This window comes from Lacerta agilis, chromosome 3 (genome assembly GCF_009819535.1).
Source record: "Lacerta agilis isolate rLacAgi1 chromosome 3, rLacAgi1.pri, whole genome shotgun sequence".
Taxonomy (NCBI): Eukaryota; Metazoa; Chordata; class Lepidosauria; order Squamata; family Lacertidae; genus Lacerta; species Lacerta agilis.
Genome location: NC_046314.1, coordinates 8,169,623 through 8,193,790, shown reverse-complemented (window position 1 = coordinate 8,193,790; position 24,168 = coordinate 8,169,623). Strand labels below are relative to the sequence as shown.

General features: G+C 43.5%; 1 protein-coding gene across 1 annotated transcript; it reads right to left on the bottom strand.

Moving 5' to 3' along the window:
* Positions 1-30: 30 nt before the first annotated feature.
* Positions 31-21,772, bottom strand: LOC117043263 (phosphatidylinositol 3,4,5-trisphosphate 3-phosphatase TPTE2-like). Its single transcript, XM_033142765.1, has 17 exons — positions 21,695-21,772; positions 20,891-20,938; positions 19,763-19,924; positions 18,665-18,784; positions 17,045-17,144; positions 16,489-16,552; positions 14,417-14,481; positions 12,896-12,956; positions 10,939-11,020; positions 9,630-9,718; positions 8,241-8,302; positions 6,694-6,774; positions 5,264-5,369; positions 4,977-5,074; positions 3,355-3,453; positions 2,179-2,249; positions 31-340 (listed from the first exon to the last, which is right to left on the bottom strand). Exons 1-17 carry the CDS (start codon positions 21,748-21,750, stop codon positions 238-240), a joined length of 1,467 nt encoding a protein of 488 aa, XP_032998656.1. The 5' UTR covers positions 21,751-21,772; the 3' UTR covers positions 31-237.
* Positions 21,773-24,168: the final 2,396 nt, after the last annotated feature.

Genomic DNA, 24,168 nt, shown 5'->3' with positions numbered 1-24,168 from the left:
ACTATTTTTCACATGGAGACACAAACAAGCTGACAAAATTAATTGTTTTAATCATTATAAGCAACACACACAAAATAGCTAGGCAAGCTCTCTGTTCAATATTCGGTTCTGCATGCTCCTGTACTGACACAAATGAGATTTAGAAGGCAATACCATAGCGGTGGCAGAGCATCATGATCCTGGGAAGGAAATGGAATAGGAACTCTTGTTTTAAGACTTGCCACTGTTCACTTCTGGTTAGGGCTCACCAAAGTGCAGCTCCACAGCAAAGTCTTCCCTGAAAGTCTTCCACATCCTTGGCTTGTGTAGGTTATCAATTTCATTTCTAGAAAGGTAAAGCCTGGGGAAAGTGGGGAGGGAGGGAAGCATTAAGTTTAACGAAGAGCATGTGAATCCATGTGGAGCGAATGGCACATGTTCAAGCATTTTCCTTCTGCGTTCGATCAACCTATGGTGGAGGAGCAGCTCCCCACACCATTCGGAACCCTGGAGAACTTGGGCTTCCACACCTCACATGGAACCTATGGCACAGAGAAGGGTCTCCCCCTTGCAGAAGTTACCATTCCCAAGTCATGGGAGGTGATAGCACAGAGCTCGTCCTTGCCACCGACCCCCCCAACCCCTGGCACGTTGACCCAACACAGAAACAGAACACCTGAATAAGTCACATTGGAAATACAAAACCAAGTAGCTACTGGCAGAACACGGGAACATGTACTTCATCTGTAAATGCTGTCTTCCACCTCCAGTTTTAACCACAAAAGCATGGCTGCCTCCCATTTGTTGGGGACTTGTCCTCAAGCCTGTGCTCAGTCATTCTCCTAGGGTTGATGGCCTACAGTAGTAGTTGCAGCTATGAGGCAGCCATTTCTGTTCTGCCCTCCATTTTTCACCATCGTTTCCATTCCATTCCGTTATGCTATAGTTCACCTTTATGGCTCACCTCACTCGCTCCACTGTGGCCAAAACCAATGTAATGAATTACGTGATCAATGTCAATGAAAGGGACACATCAGAAACCATGCAGAAAATAACATTTGTGGACTAAGAACAACAATAGCAACTTATATTCGCTTGCATGGTTTCTGTTCCTGACCTCGGAGGAATGTGCAAGTTGTGGCCATTTCTACTGTTTCTGATGTCCCTTGTTGCACCCCCCAAAAAGAGAATGTATCGCTCATTCTGCTTTACGAGTTAATAGTGGCTTTTAATTTGTTGTCCAGCTAGTGAAATTCTGCTAGCATTCTGACTCAGTAGACTCCCTCTGTGCCTTCATATATGACATAACATGCGGGCCTGCAATTGGAAATGGGGTAGATAGTGTGATTCCTTTTCAATACATGGCGAGTCTGATTACATGGAGCTGGAGACAGGTGAGCAAGTGTTCATATTCCTGCTACTTAAAAGTAGCAACATGCCTGCTTAATCTTTAATTTCTCCTACATGGTGTTTATTTATCAGCAGTAATGCTCCAGCAGTGAGCAATGAGGCCTCCATCCCTGAAAGGAAATTGATTTCTCAGTTCTTCACTCAGCCAACTTCCTTTATTGGAGACTTGCCCAACAGTGCATTTCCATGTAAGAAAAACCTGCAGAGACTTGAACTCGTGCCCCCTTCCCCAACAAGGCAGGGACAGCGTTTTTTAGCCTGTATGTCTGTGAAGCATTAGGCTCAAGGCAAGTCCCCAGTAGCAAATGGCAGGCTCTACTTTCTTCATGTGAGGGGAAAGGGTTGTTGTTTACCTTAAAAAAAAATAACGTGGCCCCATGGAAGAAGAAGAAGAAGAGTTTGGATTTGATATCCCGCTTTATCACTACCCGAAGGAGTCTCAAAGCGGCTAACATTCTCCTTTCCCTTCCTCCCCCACAACAAACACTCTGTGAGGTGAGTGAGGCTGAGAGACTTCAAAGAAGTGTGACTAGCCCAAGGTCACTCAGCAGCTGCATGTGGAGGAGCGGAGACACGAACCCGGTTCCCCAGATTATGAGACTACCGCTCTTAACCACTACACCACACTGGCTCTCAAAGCAAAGCCTTTCTCTTGCTAGTGGAGGCTTGTATTGAGCCCATTACTTCACACAGATAAAAGTTTATCACACTCGGTTCCCAAGCCAGCCAAAGTTTGAGAACATCTTAGCTTTCTGTCACAGGCCTCTGATGTATGTCATTACAGCTTACCTGTTGTCCTCTACAAAGGCTGTGTGGAACCAAAAGAAGAAAGCGCAGTCATCGTAGCCTTTTGGAATAGCCTGTATTTTAAAAGGCAAAAGGATTGAATGTTTAATACCTACTAACCTTTGTATAGTGCTTTCCCATGTTCAAAATGTGCCACGTGCAACCCCCACCCCTGGTCACAATCACAACACATCCCAGAAGGTAGTTCTCTCTAAGCGCAGAGTATATCCTAGAGCTTGTCACCTACAGGTGAAACTCGAAAAATTTGAATATCGTGGGAAAAGTTCATTTCTTTCAGTAATTCAATTTAAAAGGTGAAACTAATCTATGAGATAGACTCATGACGTGCAAAGCAAGATATGTCAAGCCCTTATTTGTTATAATTGTGATGATTATGGCGTACAGCTGATGAGAACCCCAAATTAACAATTTCAACTTTGGGGTTTTCATCGCAATTATAACAAGCAAAGGCTTGACATATCTCGCTTTGCATGTCATGAGCCTATCTCATATATTAAACTCCAGTAGCTAATGAAAACAATTGCTTACATAAATGGACTTTTCCACGATATTCTATTTTTTCGAGTTTCATTGTGAGTTCATGCTACATACAATATTTGGACCAGGGAGACAGACTTCACTCTGAGTCATTACTCTACTACATCAGCTGTTTAATTTAAGATTTAATGTGATTTTATTATATTTGGTGTTTGTCATTGCACCTACCAAATAACTCATCCTTTGATACCCATGACTGGGCCTTTTCTGTGTCAAGCTAGTTTCCAATATTCGTTGTTTTGTTTCTACAGCATTTTTTTTAAAGTTAACACCGCAATAAACTGGGAATAAATTGAATCTTCCCTTCAATAACACCTCCTTTACTTTCTGAAATATCACAAGTCACATTCCATTTCTCCTGGTGTTCCTGCGTCTTTAGTTTCATCATAGTTTTCAGGATTTAGATTCCACGGGGTCAAAAGGCAGGTTATAAAAACCAACTCACTATCCACTTTTACAATTCTGAATGTTAAGCAGGATTTAAATATCTGAAATAAATAAAGGCCGGCAGGTGTGTTTAACGAAGCGAACCTTGTGTTTTGAGAATGGGTCAGCAATGGCTATAAAGGACACAACTGCTGTGTGAGAGAAATACAAAAGATCCACAGTTCATTTACTTACAGATGAAGAAGATTCGAATCTGACTTTCACATCTTTGCTAACTATGGGACAGCATTCAAAAGCAATTATTACCCAGTCGTTTTCGCCATCGAAGAACAACTGAAAGTAGATGGGGCATCTCATTCACGATGAAATATTCTTGTTACAAAATGCATGAACTTTTATCTACTGAATCAGCTATAGCACCCTACTGGCGCAGCTTGGCAAGTAAAGTCCCAGCAGCCCCCCTCCCTAATGACGCAACTTAATTTGCCCTCTGAAAACTAATTTGGACTGGTAACTTTCCTTTGGCCCCATTAAAACATAAAATTCTTGGCTACTCCTCAAATCGCCTAGCAGCACTCCCTCCTGTTAATCTATTACTACTTAGGAGAATACAGCTGGAAAGTAAGGTTCACAAGCATTGCTGTCGAGGTAAGATTTTAGAACACCATATACTGCCAAATTCTGTTTAGCCAGAAGATCGACACCTTTTCTCCCATCCATGCTTTTCTTTTAAAATGTAAGGAATTTTAGGGAAAGAATTTCCTGCCTACTGCATTTCATCCTGTGTGCGTTATTTCTGTATGTCCCAATCTAACAAATATGCTGTATTTATGTAATATATATTAACTGGGGGCGGTGGAACCAATATGTGATCATTGTCCCCCCCCCCTATTTTGTTTAAAAGGCTGCTGGTCATAACTCCAGTTCAGAAGAAGTGCTTGGCTTCTAGAAAATGTGCAAAATTTGTTAAGCGTTAAATGACGCAGGAATGACAAGAGTAGCTGGGCTGCTTGCCAATAATCTCATCCCAAAAGCACCTGTGACATCCATGCAATTTATTCAGAATGTGGCAGCTAGACTGGTGACTGGGAGCGGCCGCCGAGACCATATAACACTGGTCCTGAAAGACCTACATTGGCTCCCAGTACATTTCCGAGCACAATTCAAAGTGTTGGTGCTGACCTTGAAAGCCCTAAATGGCCTCAAAGGCCCAGTATACTTGAAGGGGCGTCTCCACCCCCATCATTCAGCCCAGACACTGAGGTCCAGCTCCGAGGGCCTTCTATAACAGTTCCCTCCCTGCGAGAAGTGAAGTTACAGGGAACCAGGCAGAGGGCCTTCTCTGTAGTGGCACCCACCCTGTGGAACGCCCTCCCATCAGATGTCAAGGAAATAAACAACTATCCAACTTTTAGAAGACACCTAGGCAGCCCTGTTTAGGGAAGTTTTTAATGTCTGAAGTTTTATTCTGTTTTTAATGTTCTGTTGAAAGCCGCTGAAAGCGGCTGGGGATACCCAGCTAGATAGGCGGGGTAGAAATAATAAATTATGATGATGATGATTCCACACAATTATAAGAACAGCAGGAATGCAAGGGCCATTTGTGAGGAACACTGCATTTTCCAGAATTCTAGAATGCTTCACTTTTAGAATGCTCAAAACGTTAGCTCTCCTTGAATCAAAAGCATATCCCCAGAGCACGTCTAGCAAATTCGCATTAATTATAGGGATTAAGTGATCTGTCACACAGAAAGAAGCTTAAATATACCACCTGTTGCAAAAACTCTGGACAGATAACAATTTCTTATGCCAGCCACTCATGACAGGCTTTTTAAATTAAACCGGGAGTCCCTTACCTGGCAATTTTCTTGGGTTGCACAAACACAATGAAATACCACTTCCTTTTCCATTATTATCTTCACCCTCAAATCACTCCCATTGCCTTTCCCAACTCCTAAAAAAAAAGTTTTTTTAAAAAGGTTAAATAGTGACAGCAGGACAATTATTAGGCTGAATTTCAAGGACTGATGCTGAGTTGTTTACTGCAAACTCTTTAAAAGTAAACTTGCATCACAATAGAGGAAATGAGAAAGGAGGACATGAAATGCCATTAGAAATCCTACAGCATTTTGGCAGTGCTTACCATGGATAGCGTAGAGCTTTATGCTTTTTATTTCAAGTGGTCTCTCTTTTGGGATCTGCAGGTTGTACTTCCATTTCAAGGTTGCGTAATACTCAACATACCTATTCTGCAAAGAAAATTTGAGCGCGCCTTGAGAAATAAGTTACGAAACAAGCTACAGCATTTTCAAAGCTACAAGCAAATCTCCCAACTCAACCCTAAAGTAAGAGCAACCTTTGGGCTGCAGGAGAAGGTGACCTTCAAACTCCATCACTGCAAGCCTTGCTTTTACCCAAACTCTCCCAAATCCTGGACTCATCCTATGTTATAACGCCATAGTGTTAGAGGTTGTTCGCTGGATTGAAGGCACTCTAAGCACCATCCAGAAAGGCAAGGGTATGAAAAATGGTCAGTTACAGAGCTAAATCATGACAATCTGCAAGTTGTGTTAATCCCTTGCTACAATACTGGTTCCGGTGTCTTTAACAGAGACGTTGAAATATACTCGGAGTCAAGTGTGAATTTCATGCTCTTTATTCAGCTCATAGTAGTGAGGAATGCAGTTTCCCCCAAAACGTTTGCTTTATATACACTATTTACACAATGGGCCCCACGTGATTGGCTAATTCCGGGATACTCCTGTATGCCAATCGGAGTGCGGATTCACTTCCACCTGGAGCTGGATTGGGTGGCTCCTGCGGACCAATCAGACTGCTGCAATCTCAATCCTATTGTTCTGGGACCACTCAGACTGCTGCCATCTCAATCCTATTGTTCTGGGACCAGTCAGACTGCTGCAATCTCAATCCTATTGTTCTGGGACCAGTCAGACTGCTGCAATCTCAATCCTATTGTTCTGGGACCAGTCAGACTGCTGCAATCTCAATCCTATTGTTCTGGGACCAATCAGACTGCTGCCATCTCAATCCTATTGTTCTGGGACCAGTCAGACTGCTGCAATCTCAATCCTATTGTTCTGGGACCAGTCAGACTGCTGCAATCTCAATCCTATTGTTCTGGGACCAGTCAGACTGCTGCAATCTCAATCCTATTGTTCTGGGACCAATCAGACTGCTGCAATCTCAATCCTATTGTTCTGGGACCAATCAGACTGCTGCCATCTCAATCCTATTGTTCTGGGACCAGTCAGACTGCTGCAATCTCAATCCTATTGTTCTGGGACCAGTCAGACTGCTGCAATCTCAATCCTATTGTTCTGGGACCAATCAGACTGCTGCAATCTCAATCCTATTGTTCTGGGACCAACCAGACTGCTGCAATCTCAATCCTATTGTTCTGGGACCAGTCAGACTGCTGCAATCTCAATCCTATTGTTCTGGGACCAGTCAGACTGCTGCAATCTCAATCCTATTGTTCTGGTACCAGTCAGACTCCTGCATTTTGGATCCTATTCAACTCAGTACATAACATACGTCATTGTAGACTCTTACCTGTGATGGAGTTTCAACACCCTGAAACTTGGAGCTTGTGCTTTCATCAGTTCTTCTTTTACCAAAGTACTGTAAGCTTTCCTTAAAAAAGGAAGATGATAACAGGTGTCGCCATATCTTGTAGTGTTCCGTTTTAAACCAAGGAACTATAAAGTGTTATTTTAGAGACACAGGTTTGGAGGCCAAGTTTTCCCTCTGTTCACATTAGAGCGGGGTGGATTCTGCCAGCTTCCTCTTTAATCTGCCCCCTTACCCCTTATCTCTCTACACCATTCCCATGGTTCCTCCAAAAGGAAGTTTTCAAGGGAGACAAGAGGCTGCAGAGTTAAAAGGAGCTGGGAAAGTCCACGTCTGGTGAACGTGAAGTTCGCTCCTGCGTACAGACTGGCTATGTACACATTAGTGGCTTAAAACACAGCATTCCTCTCCAGAACCATTGGTTTTCTCTGATGGTACTGTTCTGTTTACAGAAGGATCTTCAATACATTAGAGTCATGGGGGAGATTATTTTGTGTCCATTGCTTGTTCCCTATGAAGCTCCTCTCCCACTAACTTCTATGCTGTTCAACGATCCCACAACACTCTGGAGCAAGCTTTGGGGAATGTGGGGTGTGTGTGTGGCAAAAATCACCCCCTGCTTTTTCTCTTCTCCCAAAAGACACTGCTGGAATTTTTCCAGCAACAACCCTGGGGTTAAGTAACAGGTTTACCAGTCAAATTTCATCATTTTTCCCCGTCTGAGAGCTGCATTCCTTTCTGAGCAATCTTCCAGAAGTCACATGGCAGTGGAAAGCAAGGCCAGAGACAAAAAGTAGGTGGAGGAATCGATGCAAATTTTACCTTTGTACAGCAGGCTAATTTCTACGTACACTACTCTCAAAAATCCAGGCAAGCAAGAAAGGCCTGGAGGATGTATTCAGAACCTGGGCCTAGGGCACCCCAACTCTGGACTAGAATATCAAACATTTCCCTTGGAAGTGACAGGAAAAAAAATCCACACGGTGGTAGCAGTGGCTGCATACTGCCTACTACGTGGTTCAGCCAAATTGCACTGAGGGATGAGCCTTCGCTCTGTGTACTGGGCATTTCTGGCAATAGGGGGATGGTGCTATGAACAGGGACCATGTATATAAACTTCAGGTTGTCATGCCACTTAAATGAATCGCCACCCAGGTGGAAGACATTCTTCAGCATTCTCTGCACAGAGAAAAGCCACTCTTTGGTCTTTGAGAGAATTAAAGCACCCCCCAAGTTCAAAGGGAAGAAGAAGAAGAAGAAGAAGAGTTTGGATTTGATACCCCGCTTTATCACTACCCGAAGGAGTCTCAAAGCGGCTAACATTCTCCTTTCCCTTCCTCCCCCACAACAAACACCCTGTGAGGTGAGTGGGGCTGAGAGACTTCAAAGAAGTGTGACTAGCCCAAGGTCACCCAGCAGCTGCATGTGGAGGAGTGGAGACACGAACCCGGTTCCCCAGATTACGAGTCTACCGCTCTTAACCACTACACCACACTGGCTCTCGTCATTGCTGCCATCACTTTACGTACCTTTGCACTTTCAAACAGGCTGTTCTCAATAAGCCAGATGCAAATCATGGTCCCAGTCCTACCTGCATTTTTAAAAAGGGGTGGGGTGGGGTGGGGAAATCAAGACTTCAGAGGAAAGTCATCAGGGTTGGATTCTAGTTGTACGCAAGAAGGGAACCACTAGCGCATTCAGCTTATGTTACGTAAGAGATAGCTCAGTCAGTAGAGCATGAGACTCTTGAACTCATGAGCCCGAGATTGAACTCCACATTGGGCAAGATTCCTGTCTTGCAGGGGGTTGGATTAGGTGATCCTTGCGGTCCCTTCCAACTCTATAATTCTCCAATGTGAATTACGAGGGATGGATGTTTAGCCTGGCAAAGAGGAGACTAGAGGAGGTATGATAGCCATCTTCAAATATCTGATGGTAAGAGCAGGGGTAGGCAACCTAAGGCCCGGGGGCCAGATGCAGCCCAATCGCCTTCTCAATCCGGCCCGCAGACAGTCCGGGAATCAGTGTGCTTTTACATGAGTAGAATGTGTCCTTTTATTTAAAATGCATCTCTGGGTTATTTGTGGGGCATAGGAATTCGTTCATATATTTTTTCAAAATATAGTCCGGCCCACCACAAGGTCTGAGGGATGGTGGACCGTCCCACGGCTGAAAAAGGTTGCTTACCCCTGCGGTAAGAGCTATTTGACAGTAGAACGGACTCCCTTGGGAGGTTGTGGACTCTCCTTCACTGGAGGTTTTTAAGCAGAGCCTGGAAGGCCACCTGTCATAGATGCCTTAGGCTAGGTGACCCTCAGTATTCCTTCCAACTGTACCATTCTATGATTCTATGGCCTCCACGCAGAACTCAAAATGCATCTGGCTTCCCTGACACTTTAAGCCTCTCCTGCTTCCTACATCATGCATCCTACAAAAGGTTATCATGAACTCCAAATCTAGGGGCACATTTTGTGGCAGAGATGAACGGGAGCATGTTCTGGTATTTAAATATTAAGCTGTAGTTTAGTATTTAAATACCACCTTCCTTAAAAATAGTAGCTTATAAGTAGCAAAATATAACCAACTCTGAGTTCCTCAATCCAAAATTTTGAAGAGGGACCAAGAGCTGTGATGGACCAGGTAATTATTTGGACCGTAGCTCAGTGAAAGAGCACTGTCATCTCCAAACAGGGCTGGGAACTTGCCCGAAACCCTGGAGATTCACTTCAGTCATATACTGAACTGGCAATAAGGCAGTTTCTCATGTCATTCTGCCTCAACTACCTATTTCAGAAAAATAGTGGTGATCACTTAATACTGGAATACCAGAAGCTTTTGTAAACTAACAAAACAGAAAACAAAACACCTTTTTTAAAAAAAAGTTCAACCTCCTTCGGCTCCTTGTCTTATTTACTTACCCTTTCCTCCTTTGCAATGTATTGCTATGACGTTGCTGTCATCTTGTAACATCCATTCCATCACGCTATGCGTAAATTGGACCATCTCCCTTAAGGGCAGAAAGAGGAATCTCACTTAATTTTCCTTTTCTGAGATGTTCGGGGGAGGGACGGGGACGTAACACACAATTATTTTATCAGAGCAATAGTAAGCCCTAAGCAGCTTGGGTGTCAGTTTACCTGAAAGGTCGGCTTGCCTTGCGTGCATGTGCTCGACCCCTTTTAGTCTGTGGAACTTGCAGTATTACAAGTGCCAAACAACATTCACAAGCAGACTGATCTTTTTGGGGTGCTTTGGAACTTCCTATCAACATTAGGCACACTGAAACACTTTTTAAAAGTTGACTACAAAAGTTGACGCGGGTGGCGCTGTGGGTTAAACCACAGAGCCTAGGGCTTGTTGATCAGAAGGTCAGCGGTTCAAATCCCCGCGATGGGGTGAGCTCCCGTTGCTCAGTCCCTGCTCCTGCCAATCTAGCAGTTCGAAAGCACGTCAAAGTGCAAGTAGATAAATAGGTACCGCTCTGGTGGGAAGGTGAACGGTGTTTCCGTGCACTGCTCTGGTTCGCCAGAAGCGGCTTAGTCATGCTGGCCACATGACCCGGAAGCTGTACGCCGGCTCCCTCGGCCAGTAACGCAAGATGAGCGCCGCAACCCCAGAGTCGGACACGACTTGACCTGATGGTCAGGGGTCCCTTTACTTTTACCTTTTAAAAAACGTTATTTCAGCAAGCCAACAATAATACAGTCATACCTTGGGTTACAGCTGCTTCAGGTTGTGCAGTTTTGGGTTGCGCACCGCACTGAATCCGGAAGTAATGGAACGGGTTACTTCCGGGTTTGGGCGCTCGTGCATGCGCAGAAACACCAAATTGCGTCATGCGCGTGCGCAGACGCAGCAGCGCGGGTTGCGAACGCGCCTCCCGCACGGATCGCGTTCGCAACCTGAGCGTCCACTGTACTTGTCTTGAATTTTTTTCCTGTGCATTATTGGTAATTTTATAGTAATTTTTGTACACTGTTTAGAGATTTTTGAAAGTGATCTATATACATAAATGAAATACATTAACCAAGTTAAATCTCATCTGGCTTGGAAATACCTTGTTTCAATGCCATTTACAAAAGACACTGGCACCGTGCTTTTTAATTTTCTCTGAACTGGTTTCTCATGGGCTAGAGACATTTGCGTTCTTCAGCTGCCCTGACGGGTCATTTTATTAAAATTTTCTCTCCATAGATGCACACAGAAGCACCTTGAAATTATACTTACTCCAGAGTGGGAACATTATGGTCATCAATAAATATTCTTTCCACCCTGTAATGGAATATCTTTGGGTCATAACCCTGTTCACCTGCAGGGAAGAGGAGGGTATATAAAATATTTTTATTTATCTTACAAAATTTATTCACTCTTTGATTGTAAACAGAACCACTAAGCAATTTACAAAAAGAAAAAGAAACTAAAAGACAAGAAAAGACCAAGCTAAAGCCAGGTATTTTTAAAAAATTCAAAATACAATTATAATCAGTTAAGCTAAAAGCATATTAGAAACTCACGTCAGCTTCTACATGTCTGGATATTGAGCATTTAAATCAACCCCAAACAGCAGCTGTTTGTTCCAAAGTCTGAACTGAATGCCTTGAGCGGGGTTAGAAAAACAAAACCACACCTGTCAAAAAAATATATATTGTTTCCCTCCCCACAAGTGATGGGGGAGAAGGCACAGCGCCATTTCGCAGACACAAAGTGGTTATTTCGAATTTACAGCTTCCATAGTATTACAGTGTTCACAGCTCCACTGTATCAAATGGGAAATGTTGTGTGTTCTGTTTCACAATGCTAAGCATAGTGGTTCAACAGAGATATTTCTTGTTATCTTTTCTTTACGTTTTTCATTAATTATCTACATAAGCAAAAAAAAAAAAAAAAACCCAACCAAAATTTCCGGGGATCACTGTAACAGGTGAAGCCACCCAGGGAGGGAGGGAGGGAGGAGTATGTGAAACATGGTTAAAAATAACAGCAGTGAACCACAAGGGCCTCTTCTTTTTCCTGGATTTTGCTACTACTAGGGACAGGTCCAAGGGTGGCACTGTGGGTTAAACCACAGAGCCTAGGGGTTGCTGATCAGAAGGTCGGTGGTTCAAATCCCCGCGACGGGGTGAGCTCCAATTGCTCGGTCCCAGCTCCTGCCCACCTAGCAGTTCGAAAGCACGTCAAAGTGCAAGTAGATAAATAGGTACCGCTCCGGCGGGAAGGTAAACGGCGTTTCCATGCGCTGCTCTGGTTCGCCAGGAGCAGCTTTGTCATGCTGGCCACATGACCCGGAAGCTGTACGCCGGCTCCCTCGGCCAGTAATGCGAGATGAGCGCCACAACCCCAGAGTCAGACACGACTGGACCTAATGGTCAGGGGTCCCTTTACCTTTACCAAGGGACAGGTCCAGAGTCAGCATTTGCACCCTATAGTGGCTCCTTGCACCCTAGTACCTCAGCAAGGCCCACCTGCTGCCTCAACGCTAGGCAGCCAGGTCTGCAAGCCACCATTTCCCACAGTGCCCCAGAGTTTTCTGAGGCACTGTGTGAAATTATAATGCTTGTTCTCAGGCACCTTTGCAGTGCTGCTGCCACTGTCAGGTTAACCTGAGGAAGCCCACCAGAAAGCACATTGCTCAGAGCTGGCCCTGGCCCTGACTGGGGGAAACAAGAATTAAGCACTGTTACTACTTCTTCTTCTTCTTCTTCTTCTTCTTCTATTCACGGAAAGGTATTTAGAAGCCACCCATCTTCCAAAGAAGCTGTACAAAACGCATAATCGTAACACAAACAATAAAAACATGGTGCTAAAAAGAAATAGTAACAGCTCGTTAAAAGTGTTGCTATTGAAGCACTGAAAAGTCACACACTTTTAAAGCCACACACTTTATTTCAGAAGAGAGTTTGTTAGACTTGGTGGCCAAATCAGGCTCACAGGAAGCCCATTAGTTGCCACTATGATGCTTGGCATGAAGAAGTCATTTGAACAAACGAAACATTTAGTATAACCCAACTTTGAGCGATATGGAAGAGGGGTGACATTTAAGAGGTCCTCCATTTAAGAGGTGAAAATGTGAAAAAGAGGACACAGATTGAAAATTAAGGCCATTATGGTATACGCTCAGATGTAAGATGCCTCCTTTGCAAGTTATATAACTACATTAAAAACGGTCCAAATAGAAGATGCTTACTGCAAAGATTGTAGACTTTGTAGTGGCCTTCATGTTTTGTATCCAAGAACCTTGCAACTTCCTATAAAAGCAGGAGATATTCAAAGGACACCAGAAGCATTAGGACCCTATGATGAGGCAATGCATTGGTGAAACCCATTTCAGAATCTAGAGAAGCCAATTCAAGCAAAATTTAGATCTCCCCTTGTGCAAAGAGGTCTTCAGTGCCAACATATTGCTGTAGATATGGTTGGATTCCAGCAATGTGTTAGGCGTAGCATTAGCGGGGAGATTAAATACACATTAAGAACCTATGAATGCAGAGGAAGCCAATGTGGTGCATTCCTAATCTTGTTGGACACCCATAAGCCACTGCCAGCATGGTCAATATTCAGAGATGTAGCCCAAACAACATATGGACAGCACCATGTTGAGGAAGGCTGGCTTAGGTAGACATCTAGACAAAATTTAAGTCTACTGTCACCTCTACACCATGCATCTGAAGCATGTTCACAGCAATGAACACTTTCCCCAAAGAATGCTAGGAACTGCAAACAGTTTACCCCTCATAGAGCCACAATTCCCAGCACCCTTCACTACAGTTCCCAGGATTATTGGTGGGGAGCCTTGTGCATGTTTAAATGGATGGTGTGGATGTGACCTATGTTTAAGCAGACTTGTGATTTCCCCTAAAACGGCCTCGGTCCTGTATACCTGAAGGAGCGTCTCCACCCCCATCATTCAGCCCGGACACTGAGATCCAGCGCCGAGGGCCTTCTGTCGGTTCCCTCACTGCGAGAAGCAAAACTACAGGGAACCAGGCAGAGGGCCTTCTCGGTAGTGGCGCCCGCCCTGTGGAACGCCCTCCCATCAGAAGTCAAGGGAATAAACAACTACCTGACATTCAGAAAATACCTAAAGGCAGCCCTGTTTAGGGAAGTTTTTAAATTGTGACTTTGTATTGTATTTTGGTATTTGTTGGAGGCCGCCCAGAGTGGCTGGGGAGACCCGGCCAGATGGGCAGGGTATAAATAATAAATTATTATTATTATTATTATTATTATTATTATTATTATTATTATTATTATTATTATTATTATTAAAAAGGTGGTGTGGAGAAGAAAATGTTTAACGCCTGCAGCTTATTGGCTGATAATTCTAAGACATAGCACACCCATTATTGATGGCCCAAAACAAATCCTAACTCTGACCCTCTGATCGTAGAGGGGGAAAAATCAAGCACAATGCCAGCAGCCTGTCATTAGATCTGGCAAAGAAAGGAAGGAAAACAAACCGTCACCAATTAAGTAAATATTTTAGTTGTTTATCTAGCTTCTAAGTCAATTACAGCAATCAAGATGTAAGTAAATTATCATGTTATCAACCCCTCAATGCAGGAACTTGAAGAAAGGGCATAATTTCTCTTAAAGCACGTGTGGAATAAAAAACAAAAAACCGTTCAAATTTAAAAAGCAATATGCCATATTTATACAGTTTATACAGTTGAGAACTATTTGCACAGACTTTCAGAATTTATGCTACCTTTATAGGATTCCTGTACCAAGACTGCTTCCCAGAAGATGGAAAGGACATTGCTATAACACGAGCTGAGAGATAAAAAACACACACACGTAAAGGCTGTAGTAAGTCTAATGAGACCGCAACACATTATAAACTTGCAGTATTTCAGTTCAAAAGTATTTGTTTTCACAGAGATCGGACTTCTGACAGCTCAGGCGTTCATCCTCACGAACCACTAGACTTTTACAAGTTAGACACACTAAGAAGCTTCTTCTATGCTATCTCAATTTCCCCCTTTAAATCCGACTTTAAAACAGCGTAATCCCATGGACCATTTGTGCACACAGGCTGTGTTGTATACACAGTTGTATAAGAATTTTATCCAACTCTTATCACATGAAGGGCTAAAAACGGTCCTAGTGGGGGTGATTTGTGTGGTGCTGAAGGACAGCAGGGGGGGGGAATTAAGCCCGCCTGTTTGAACATGTGGACACCAGAGTGCAAGTCTGCATGTAGCTAACAAATCGCTAAAACCCGATACAACTGAAAGTTTTGACTTGTGCTGGGGCTTACAGCCATGCAAAATTGATGGCTGGGCTTTCGGTCAGAGAGGAGCAGGTTCAAGTTCCCATTCAGTTATTGAGGCTGGCTGGTTAGCTTAGCTGAGCAGATCACTGTATCTCAGACCAGCTTCCCTCGTAGGGTTCTTATAACGCAAAAATAGGATTCCTACCCAGCTGCCTTTAGCCCCTTAGACCAACAGAGAAGCACACGGATGGAATTATATACATTTTAAAGGTGCACTGCTTAGCAGGTTTAAGATTCTTCATTGATGGAGAAATACAGGTTCTGGTATGCCTTTTCAGTGTTGGCTCCTTGTACATGGAACTTCCTCCCCCTTTGCCCATGGCCCAGCAGAGTGGAATCGGAACCCACAGCCTGCTCACACAAGACCTAGACATTAGGGCAAGCAGGCCACCATGTGGCAGCAGCCAATGCTTTGTTTCTCTTCTGTCTGACCTGTGGGATGTAAACACAGAGCAGCCAAACACAACACTCCTAGAGAGGACATGAAGGTAACTCAGTCCTCCAGGCTTAACTTCCTGTTTACCTGGACTGAGTTGCAGGAACCAGAAGTAGGTGTGGTCTTACCTGGGAACCAGATCCCAAAGAAGATTGCCCATTTTGCCTGCAGGCTGAGAGAAGCAGAAGTGAAGCTTCTTTCCTTATGGAATCAGCTTCACCACATGTAAATATGTTTATCTAAGTTTATCTGCCTCTTTGAGCCTGTGACTCTTGGATGTCTGTAAGTAAACTCTATTATATCTAATAATCAGTACTGTATTCTGTCTTTTTGCTTTTAAGAGGGAACAAGGGGGAATATACCAGGAATATATATTTCTTTTATAGAGGCTCTAGGAAGCCTACGCAACCGTTTTCCGCTGTGTTTTAGAAGGGAATGTAACTCTGCTAAGTTTGGAGCTTGCTCACACAAGCTGGGATGATATATATAAAATAATATATACTCATCCACACTCCTAAACATTCCCACATGACCAGCACTCTAGCCTCTGCCAGGACCATTGGTCCACAGTACCATTTCACATTTAAGCAAAGCCTCTACTGTGGGTGTTAGCGCCTCAAAGTCTGTCTTGTCATTTAGGTCAGCAATCAAGAGCTAATTCCAAGATGCAAAAGAGGAGAGGTGTGACCGCAACTCGTATGGCCAAAAGGTCAAAGCCTGTTCCATTGGCAGAGTGACAAAAGCAGCGTTTACGTGCCTCTGAGTGCCTTGGCTGTATGTGGTTAGACTTTGACTGCCCAGGACCATCTGCCTAGGCACTTATTCACTTCCTTCAGAGGAGTGATAACCAAGCAAAGGTCATGCATTGCCATGTCTCCCCAGTTAGTAGCTGCGCCAGAAGTAAGGCCAGGAGAGGACAAGAGCAAAGGAGGCGCTGGCAGACACGCACACACACACACACACACACAGTTTTCTTCCACAATTCTTGGCTGCCTGGATCTCTCTAAGTTCCCGTGAGAAAAGTTCATAATGATCAACTTCTCCCCTTTCACCAAGTTATTATACACACCAGTGACATATGTGAGGTCCAGATCAAAGCCATCTTTTGTGTAGCGCCTTTTGTTTTCTGATACCTGCCAGCAAAACACATGGAAGAAAATTAAAGAGGGGAGTTGGGAGACAAATAGGCTAGTTTAGTCTGACAGGTGTTACTATTTCCAAGGCTGCCCATAACGGCTTTAAAAAAATAAAATAAAATTAGAACAGCAGCAAAAGTCTTAAAAATAAGGCAGTGCATTAAAAAGAAACCTGCAGTTCTGCACTCATGCAAGTATCACTGGTCTTGATGGTTCTACATTTCTATCCTGCCTTTTAATTAAGAGTCCTTCAAGTCAACTTAAAATAGAAATACAACAATTAAAATATTTTAATGTTGATATTGATTTGTTTACGTAAACCATATTGGGGATGACTACTAAATTGCAATATAAACTCTTGTAATATATAAAAAAAGTCAAACTGAAACAGGAGCTGAAAGGAAAGCAGCAAGATAACTACATGTGCCTCCCCGGGGAGAAAGTCTTTGTGACTAGCTCCCATAGTTGACAAGGCCCAGTGTAGCTTACTAGCCTCCTGGTGAGCTTTTCCAGCCGCTCCTTCTCTGATGCCAGTCGAAATATTCTTATCAGAATTATAACCCTCAGGATACGGAAAATAATGACCGCTCTGGTGAAAAGGAAAAAAAAAAGTGGGTCAGCATAACAATATGAAAAGCTGGCAAGAGGCTACATGTTTATGTCTGCCTACAATGCACAGCACAGCTCCAGCTTCAACAGTCTTTCTAGATGGAGGTGTTCATCGTTGGGTTTCTATTCCTCTCACTGTGCAGATATCGTGTATGATTGGTTTATCACATGTCTGTGTTATGCATTCCAGCACTGATTGTTGGAATCACAGGAGCGGATGTTTACAGTACTCTGTTTCCGTTTGTTGTTGTTCTTTCTTCTTCGGACTTCTCTCCAGAGAGAGGAGACATGTTTTCTTTTGTTCTGGCTTATACATAATAAAGTAGCTTTTAGTGCATACAACCTCAGCCTAGCTCAGTCTGCGTTTACCTCTGTTGGACTCTGAATATGTGCTCAGTGTCTCCAAGACATGAGTCATTATAACTGGTTGACAGCTATGACTGTTTTGTGGTTATTTTTTAAAGCTTTTATTGTTTTAAAGCCTCATAGGAATAGGAATAGGAATAGGAATAATTTATTATTGGCCAAGTACATTTTCCAGCATACTTGGAATTTGTTTCGGCTACATTGCAATGTAAACATACAGACACTGTTCCTCTCACAATACAAAGAAGCAAAGAAACCCCACCCATATTTTACCTCCCCTTAAGCTATACAACTATGAATTTAACAATTTAATGGCACAAGGGAAAAAAACTATTCTTGTGCCTGGCCGATTTTGTATATGAAGTCCTGTAGCGACATCCAGATGGAAGTAAATCAAGCAGATGATGACCGGGATGTAAATGATCTGCTACAATTCTCTCTGCTCTCTTCCTAACTCGGGTAGCATAAATTGTCTCTGTTGAAGGCAAGCTAACACCAATTACCATTAAACAAAAAATAACCACTCTTACACTCGAAACAAAATAAGTTTGTTGTTGGTATGAGCTTTCGTGTGCATGCACACTTCTTCAGATACATGCACACAAAAGCTCATACCAATAACAAACTTAGTTGGTCTCTAAGGTGATACTGGAAGGAATTTTTTTATTTTGTTTCGACTAAGGCAGACCAACACGGCTACCTACCTGTAACTAACACGCTTACACGTCTACCTACCCGTAACTCTTATACTGTAACGTGCCCTGTGATCCCCGGATGAAGGGAGGTATATAAATTTAATGAAACAAATAAATTGCATGATGAGGTTTTGAACACAAATGAGAGACAGAAACAAAGCTGGAGAGGCCCAAAGGTTGGATGTGATCACAAGGTGCCTGATAGGGGGCAATATTTTTAAATTTATTTTTATTTGTTAAATTTATATACCGCCCTTCACCAAACGATCTGATTACACTAGCAACCCCACTCAACACCCAGCATTTTTAAAAGCCAAATTATCCACATGCTTGTTTGCATTTTGCCTTCACCACCACAGAAGAAAAACGGACATCTTTGAAAGGAAGGAAGGAGGGGAGAGAGAAAGAAGGAAGGAAGAAGATTCTGCACTCTCCTTGCCTTGGAATTAGGCTTATTCCGCTGAAGTCAGAGACGGCATACACAAAATCGATCAGCAGCGTGCCCCCAACAATGATAGCATCTAGAATATTTAGCTTGGATTCAAAGTACTTTTCGAAGCTGAAATGAAAAAGAGATCCGCAAAAGACAACTAGCAACAGTGATTTAGCAGCAGCTGCTGACTTTGACAAGTACCTTGTAGGCCACCTAGGATTATTCAACATTAGCATATGTAGGTGCTTAAGAAGCCAATTTTGCAAGGAGACATTGGTCCAAGTATCATGCTGCAGGGTATAAACCACGGTTAGTCCTGGAAAGCCCTGTTCAGCGGAGGCCACCTGCAGGGGTTAGCAACAGGGCACCCATGGGCACCATTGTGCCCTCCAGAGCCTCGTATGGCGACTGCATAGGCAACCTTGGCCCTCCAGATGTTTTGAGACTACAATTCCCATCATCCCTGACCACTGGTACTGCTAGCTAGGGATCATGGGAGTTGTAGTCCCAAAACCTCTGGAGGGCCGAGGTTTCTTTTGCTTCTCTGCCTCTGTAGCACCCCTCTCACCGCAGGCAGCGGTGGTGGGATCAGCGGCCCGAAATGGGCTGCTCCTCCCCCCGCTGACGCCCGCCTCACTCGAGTACAAGCCAAGGGCGGCTTTTTCAGCACAAAAAATGTGCTGGAAAACTCGGCTTATACTGGAGTATATATGGTAATTAGGACTGAGCATGCTCAGTGGCTACAGAATATTGACCGCTGAGGAGGAAGAAAATGGTGGGAGGGGGCTGAATCAGGTGTGTGTGTGTGTGTGTGTGAATAGAACATATTATCTTGAAAAGAGGTTGGTGGTGGAATTCTGAACAGCAGCAGTCAACACAACAGGCTTCACTTGTTCTCCCCATTTCCTAAAGAACATTTTAAAGCCTTTCTCCCTATTCCAGATGCAGTAAGAATACTGCTGCAAGGGGGTTTTATGGGGAAGTTTAAGACCTCTCTGCTAGCCCTCTGAATGCAAGGTCAATGCCTTATTCTATGAAAACTTACGCAACTAAAAACACAGCGGCTTCGCAGCAGCACAGCTTGACAATGGTTCATGCTCTTACCCTTCAATGGACACTCGCAGGAGGACATCAAAGAGGAAGAAGAATGCTATGGCCAGAGAGATATTTCCAATCATGACATCAAGAGAGTGGTATTTGTGAGCAATAATTAGAGACAGAATCACAAGTGAGATGTCCACAAAAATAAGCACAACTCCAAAAAGCCTAAAACAAGCGAAGGGAATGGGGAAGAAAAGGAGGAAGACGGTCACTTCAAGGGAAGAATCATGCAAATGGAAATAAAAACAATTTTCCTTCATTGTAGTGCAAATATTAGTCCTGGAAAAGGGATAGACAAACTTTTATGAAGACATATTTAGCACAATGGCAGGGGCAATCTTTGCCCACCAATTCAGCTTTGGTCTGTAGAGGAGTCCATGTGTTCAGCAGGCAGAAAGGTGTGGCAACCAATTTGCAGCTGTAATGCAGAGCAAAGCAACTTGGCTGATCTAAGGTTTCCACAAAATTGATATCCCATTATGTGTTGTACAACCAGGAAGCAGAGTTATGTGCAATACAGATTTTGGCAAATGTTACTCAGCTGGAATCATACCATACTGTATGCATTTGATGTGCTTATAAATTATGCTTAAACCACCGAAAGTTAGTTGGCTGGGATCACAAATCAAAGTTGCTTTCCTTAAATGAGAGCAATTTTCATATTCACAATTCTGTAAGTAGAAAGCTGCAAAGTATCAGTTTGCCAATCTACAATTGCCTTCCCATGCTTCGCTGATGTTCATGTTGTAGTAATACTTAAAGGTAAAGGTAAAGGAACCCCTGACCATTAGGTCCAGTCGCAGACGACTCTGGGGTTGCGGCGCTCATCTCACTTTACTGGCAGAGGGAGCCGGCGTACAGCTTCCGGGTCATGTGGCCAGCATGACTAAGCCGCTTCTGGCGAACCAGAGCAGCGCACGGAAATGCCGTTTACCTTCCTGCTGGAGTGGTACCTATTTATCTACTTGCACTTTGATGTGCTTTCAAACTGCTAGGTTGGCAGGAACAGGGACCGAGCAACGGGAGCTCACCCTGTCACGGGGATTTGAACCGCCGACCTTCTGATCGGCAAGCCCTAGGCTCTGTGGTTTAGACCACAGCGCCACCCGCGTCCCGGGTAGTAATACTTACCTGAATCCAAAAGACATCACAAACTGGGAGACTTTTTTCTTTATTAGGCTGGTTCAGGGGGAGAAAAGGAAAGTATTATTATTATTATTATTATTAGGACTATGATCAGGGTTTCAAAGAAATAGTAACTGAACAAATCAAGCCTACCAAACATAAAGGTACTTCCCCTGAAATATTTCTATCCTGCCCTTCATTGTAAAACAATGCCAATAAAACATAAATCATATACATAAAGCAGCAGCATAAAAAACAAAAAACAAGGCACATAAATCACAACCAAATATTTAATTGCAATGCAACAAAAAAGCCCTTCTCAAGTTCCTAAGTAGTGGCAGCTATTTTAATAGCGGTTAAAGTCAGCAATTTCCATAGTTCAGCAATGAACCTACTGCATTTTCATTTTTAAAAACGCTGCTTTTCCAGGGCTCCTGGTTCTAGGCTGCGATCCCGTTACTGGCTTAAAACGCAACTAAGTCGTCCCTTTTCTCAATTTGGATCAAAGCTGGCTCGGGGGAAACACATCAGAATGCAGCATATTTCTCAAGGATAGATATGGATTGCGACCAACATCACAAAACACAGGGGGTGCAAACTGGATGCCATGCGGTCATTGGGCAGGGGGGGGGGAAGGTAGAAACCTCTGCTATATAGGATTCTGTCAAGTTTTGTGAGGACCACAATCAGAGCTGGCAAAACGAATGCTGCCATTTCAGCAAGCTCAATTTAAAAATGCGGAGAGAAGGCGATGAAGAGGTAATCCATCACTCCTACTTGTCTGGCACATTTTCTCGAAGTTCAACTCACTCTGTAGACGAGTCTGATTCAGATTCTTCCTTATCAGTACCATCGTCAAGATCCATTTCAATCTCCCTGATCCGCCTTCTGCCATGGAATTAATTGGGGAAGCAGATATGTTAACAGAATTCCTTCTTGCGGCAAGAATTAAGAGCTAAAATGACGGGGGGAGGGGGGCCCACAAGCAGTCAACAAGCTCACCTTCTCTCTGAAAGTTAACGGATTTCAGCAGTGAGCTTGCACCAGCCTGCGGTGAAAGCTTAATGGAAAGCAGTTCTGTCATATTCTCATTTTTACTGAGTGAAAGGCTACCACCACTTTACACAAATCTCTTTGTGGCGATCAGCCTTTTGCATGCAGCATGTGACTTCTGCTGCAACCACACACTGCCCTCAGTGTTCGAAATTCACCAGGCGTGTTTTGTACCAGGCATGTTTTGTACCTGGCTAACGGCCACTTGCGACCAAGCAGGGTGGATAAAAAATCAATGGTTTTTTTAAAAAAAACAACAACAAATATAGTTAATTGTTGTCGCTTGCCCTTCACTTACCCCACTTCACTGACCTGCTCACAGTTGTGAAGAATTTCCCTACATTATGAATGGTCCACGTCACCATTAAGAAAAAGAAGTAGGAATAAGCCAACATATATGTGGACTGCACCTGGATCAAGTGGCTTTTCCTCTTTAACATTTCAAAGTTCTTTACCTAGCTCAAGGTCGACATCTAAACTAGCCAGATGTTTGATTGAGAATAAATCACAGTCAGTTCATCATTTGAAAAATAAGACTTTAGAGCTTATCTTGCCCAAAAATGGCAGCTAGACATTCCGTTTTGGTGACTGCAAACTTGGTTTAAGGAGCCATTTGGCAACTAGCTTATACAGGTGAAACTCAAAAAATTAGAATATCGTGGAAAGGTTCATTTCTTTCAGTAATTCAACTTAAAAGGTGAAACTAATATATGAGATAGACTCATGACATGCAAAGCGAGAGATGTCAAGCCTTTATTTGTTATAATTATGATGATTATGGCATACAGCTGATGAGAACCCCAAATTAACAGTCTCAACTTGGGGGTTTTCATCAGCGGTACGCCATAATCATCATAATTATAACAAATAAAGGCTTGACATATCTCGCTTTGCATGTCATGAGCCTATCTCATATATTAAACTCCAGTAGCTAATGAAAACAATTGCTTACATAAATGGACTTTTCCTCGATATTCTAATTTTTCGAGTTTCACCTGTATATCTGAGTTTCTAACACAGGTTGCCCTGCCCCGGTGCTAATCGCCCCTTGTGTGCAAGGCAGGCAAGCGTTATCACAAATGGAATAGTATGCAAAGCCAAGTAAATTGCCAGCATACAAGAGTTTCCCTTCCCCTCAAGATTCATCAAAATAGAAGGTTCTGAGAGTTTTCAGGTGGTTCTTGATATATGATTAGCTTTTGGCAGCCAAAGGCAGGCTGGTGTTCTTTATTTTCCCCACCTGGTGATTCAAGATGGGGCAAGTTCTGCTGTTTGGGTCTCTGGCTGCACATCTTCCCTTAACATGGTAAGCAGCAGAGCTAAGAGCAATAGAGGTTGGACAGACAGACTTTTAGCATACCGGCATGCAGTTCTAGCCAGTCACCTTAAGAGCAGTAGCAACGCCACCAAATTAGGGTCGTTGGAAGAAGATTTAGGCTGCAATCCTAAAAGGGATTACTCAGATGACTTACTTTTAAATATGGAGAAGGACGGACTGTGCTGTTAAAGCACCAATAGGGGGAAAATAAGGTCAACAGCAGAAAAGACTTAAGTGGATGTTTTTAAAGAGGTGTGATTTATAAAGTTCATGAACCAAATAAAAGGGCTGAAAGATCTATTTGTGCTCTCACACTATGATATGGAGTCACTAGACACACTTACAGCAGGTTCAGGGTCTTAACCAGGGGTAGGCAACCTAAGGCCCGCAGGCCGGATGTGGCCCATTCGCCTTCTAAATCCAGCCTGCGGACAATCAGCGTGTTTTTACATGAGTAGAATGTGCCCTTTTATTTAAAATCCGTCTCAGGTTATTTGTGGGGCATAGGAATTCGTTCATTTTTTTTCTTCAAAATATAGTCCGGCCCACCACATGGTCTGACGGACGGTGGGCCGGCCCATGGCTGAAAAAGGTTGCTGACCCCTGGTCTTAACCCAGGGTTTTCTGGTTTCTGCACAGAAAACACACTCACTTCCACTGACCAGCAAACCCTTCCCTTCAGGATAACTCACACTTGAGCGTCGTGGGCCACTACATGTTGTCCATCTCTTTCAGTTTCCATTTTTCTCTTGTGGTTTTCGGAGCCAAATGAAACAGATGGTTTCCCTGTTGGTGCAAAATAGGACACCCCAGAAGTTGCTTTATATACGCCAAGCTGCAACCCTAACCCCATTTAGGTAAAGGTAAAAGGACCCCTGACAGTTAAGTCCAGCCATGAACGACTCTGGGGTTG

What these genes read in the sequence shown, in the direction of transcription:
- LOC117043263 (XM_033142765.1), bottom strand. Translation starts at nt 21,750, where the DNA reads ATGGATCTTGACGATGGTACTGATAAGGAAGAATCTGAATCAGACTCG. An exon ending in GTGATGTCTTTTGGATTCAG is followed by an intron (nt 19,925 to 20,890) that starts GTAAGTATTACT and finishes CGCTTGTTTTAG; the next exon opens with GCTTTTTGGAGTTGTGCTTA. An exon ending in GTGTTGAAACTCCATCACAG is followed by an intron (nt 5,370 to 6,693) that starts GTAAGAGTCTAC and finishes TTTTCTTTGCAG; the next exon opens with AATAGGTATGTTGAGTATTA.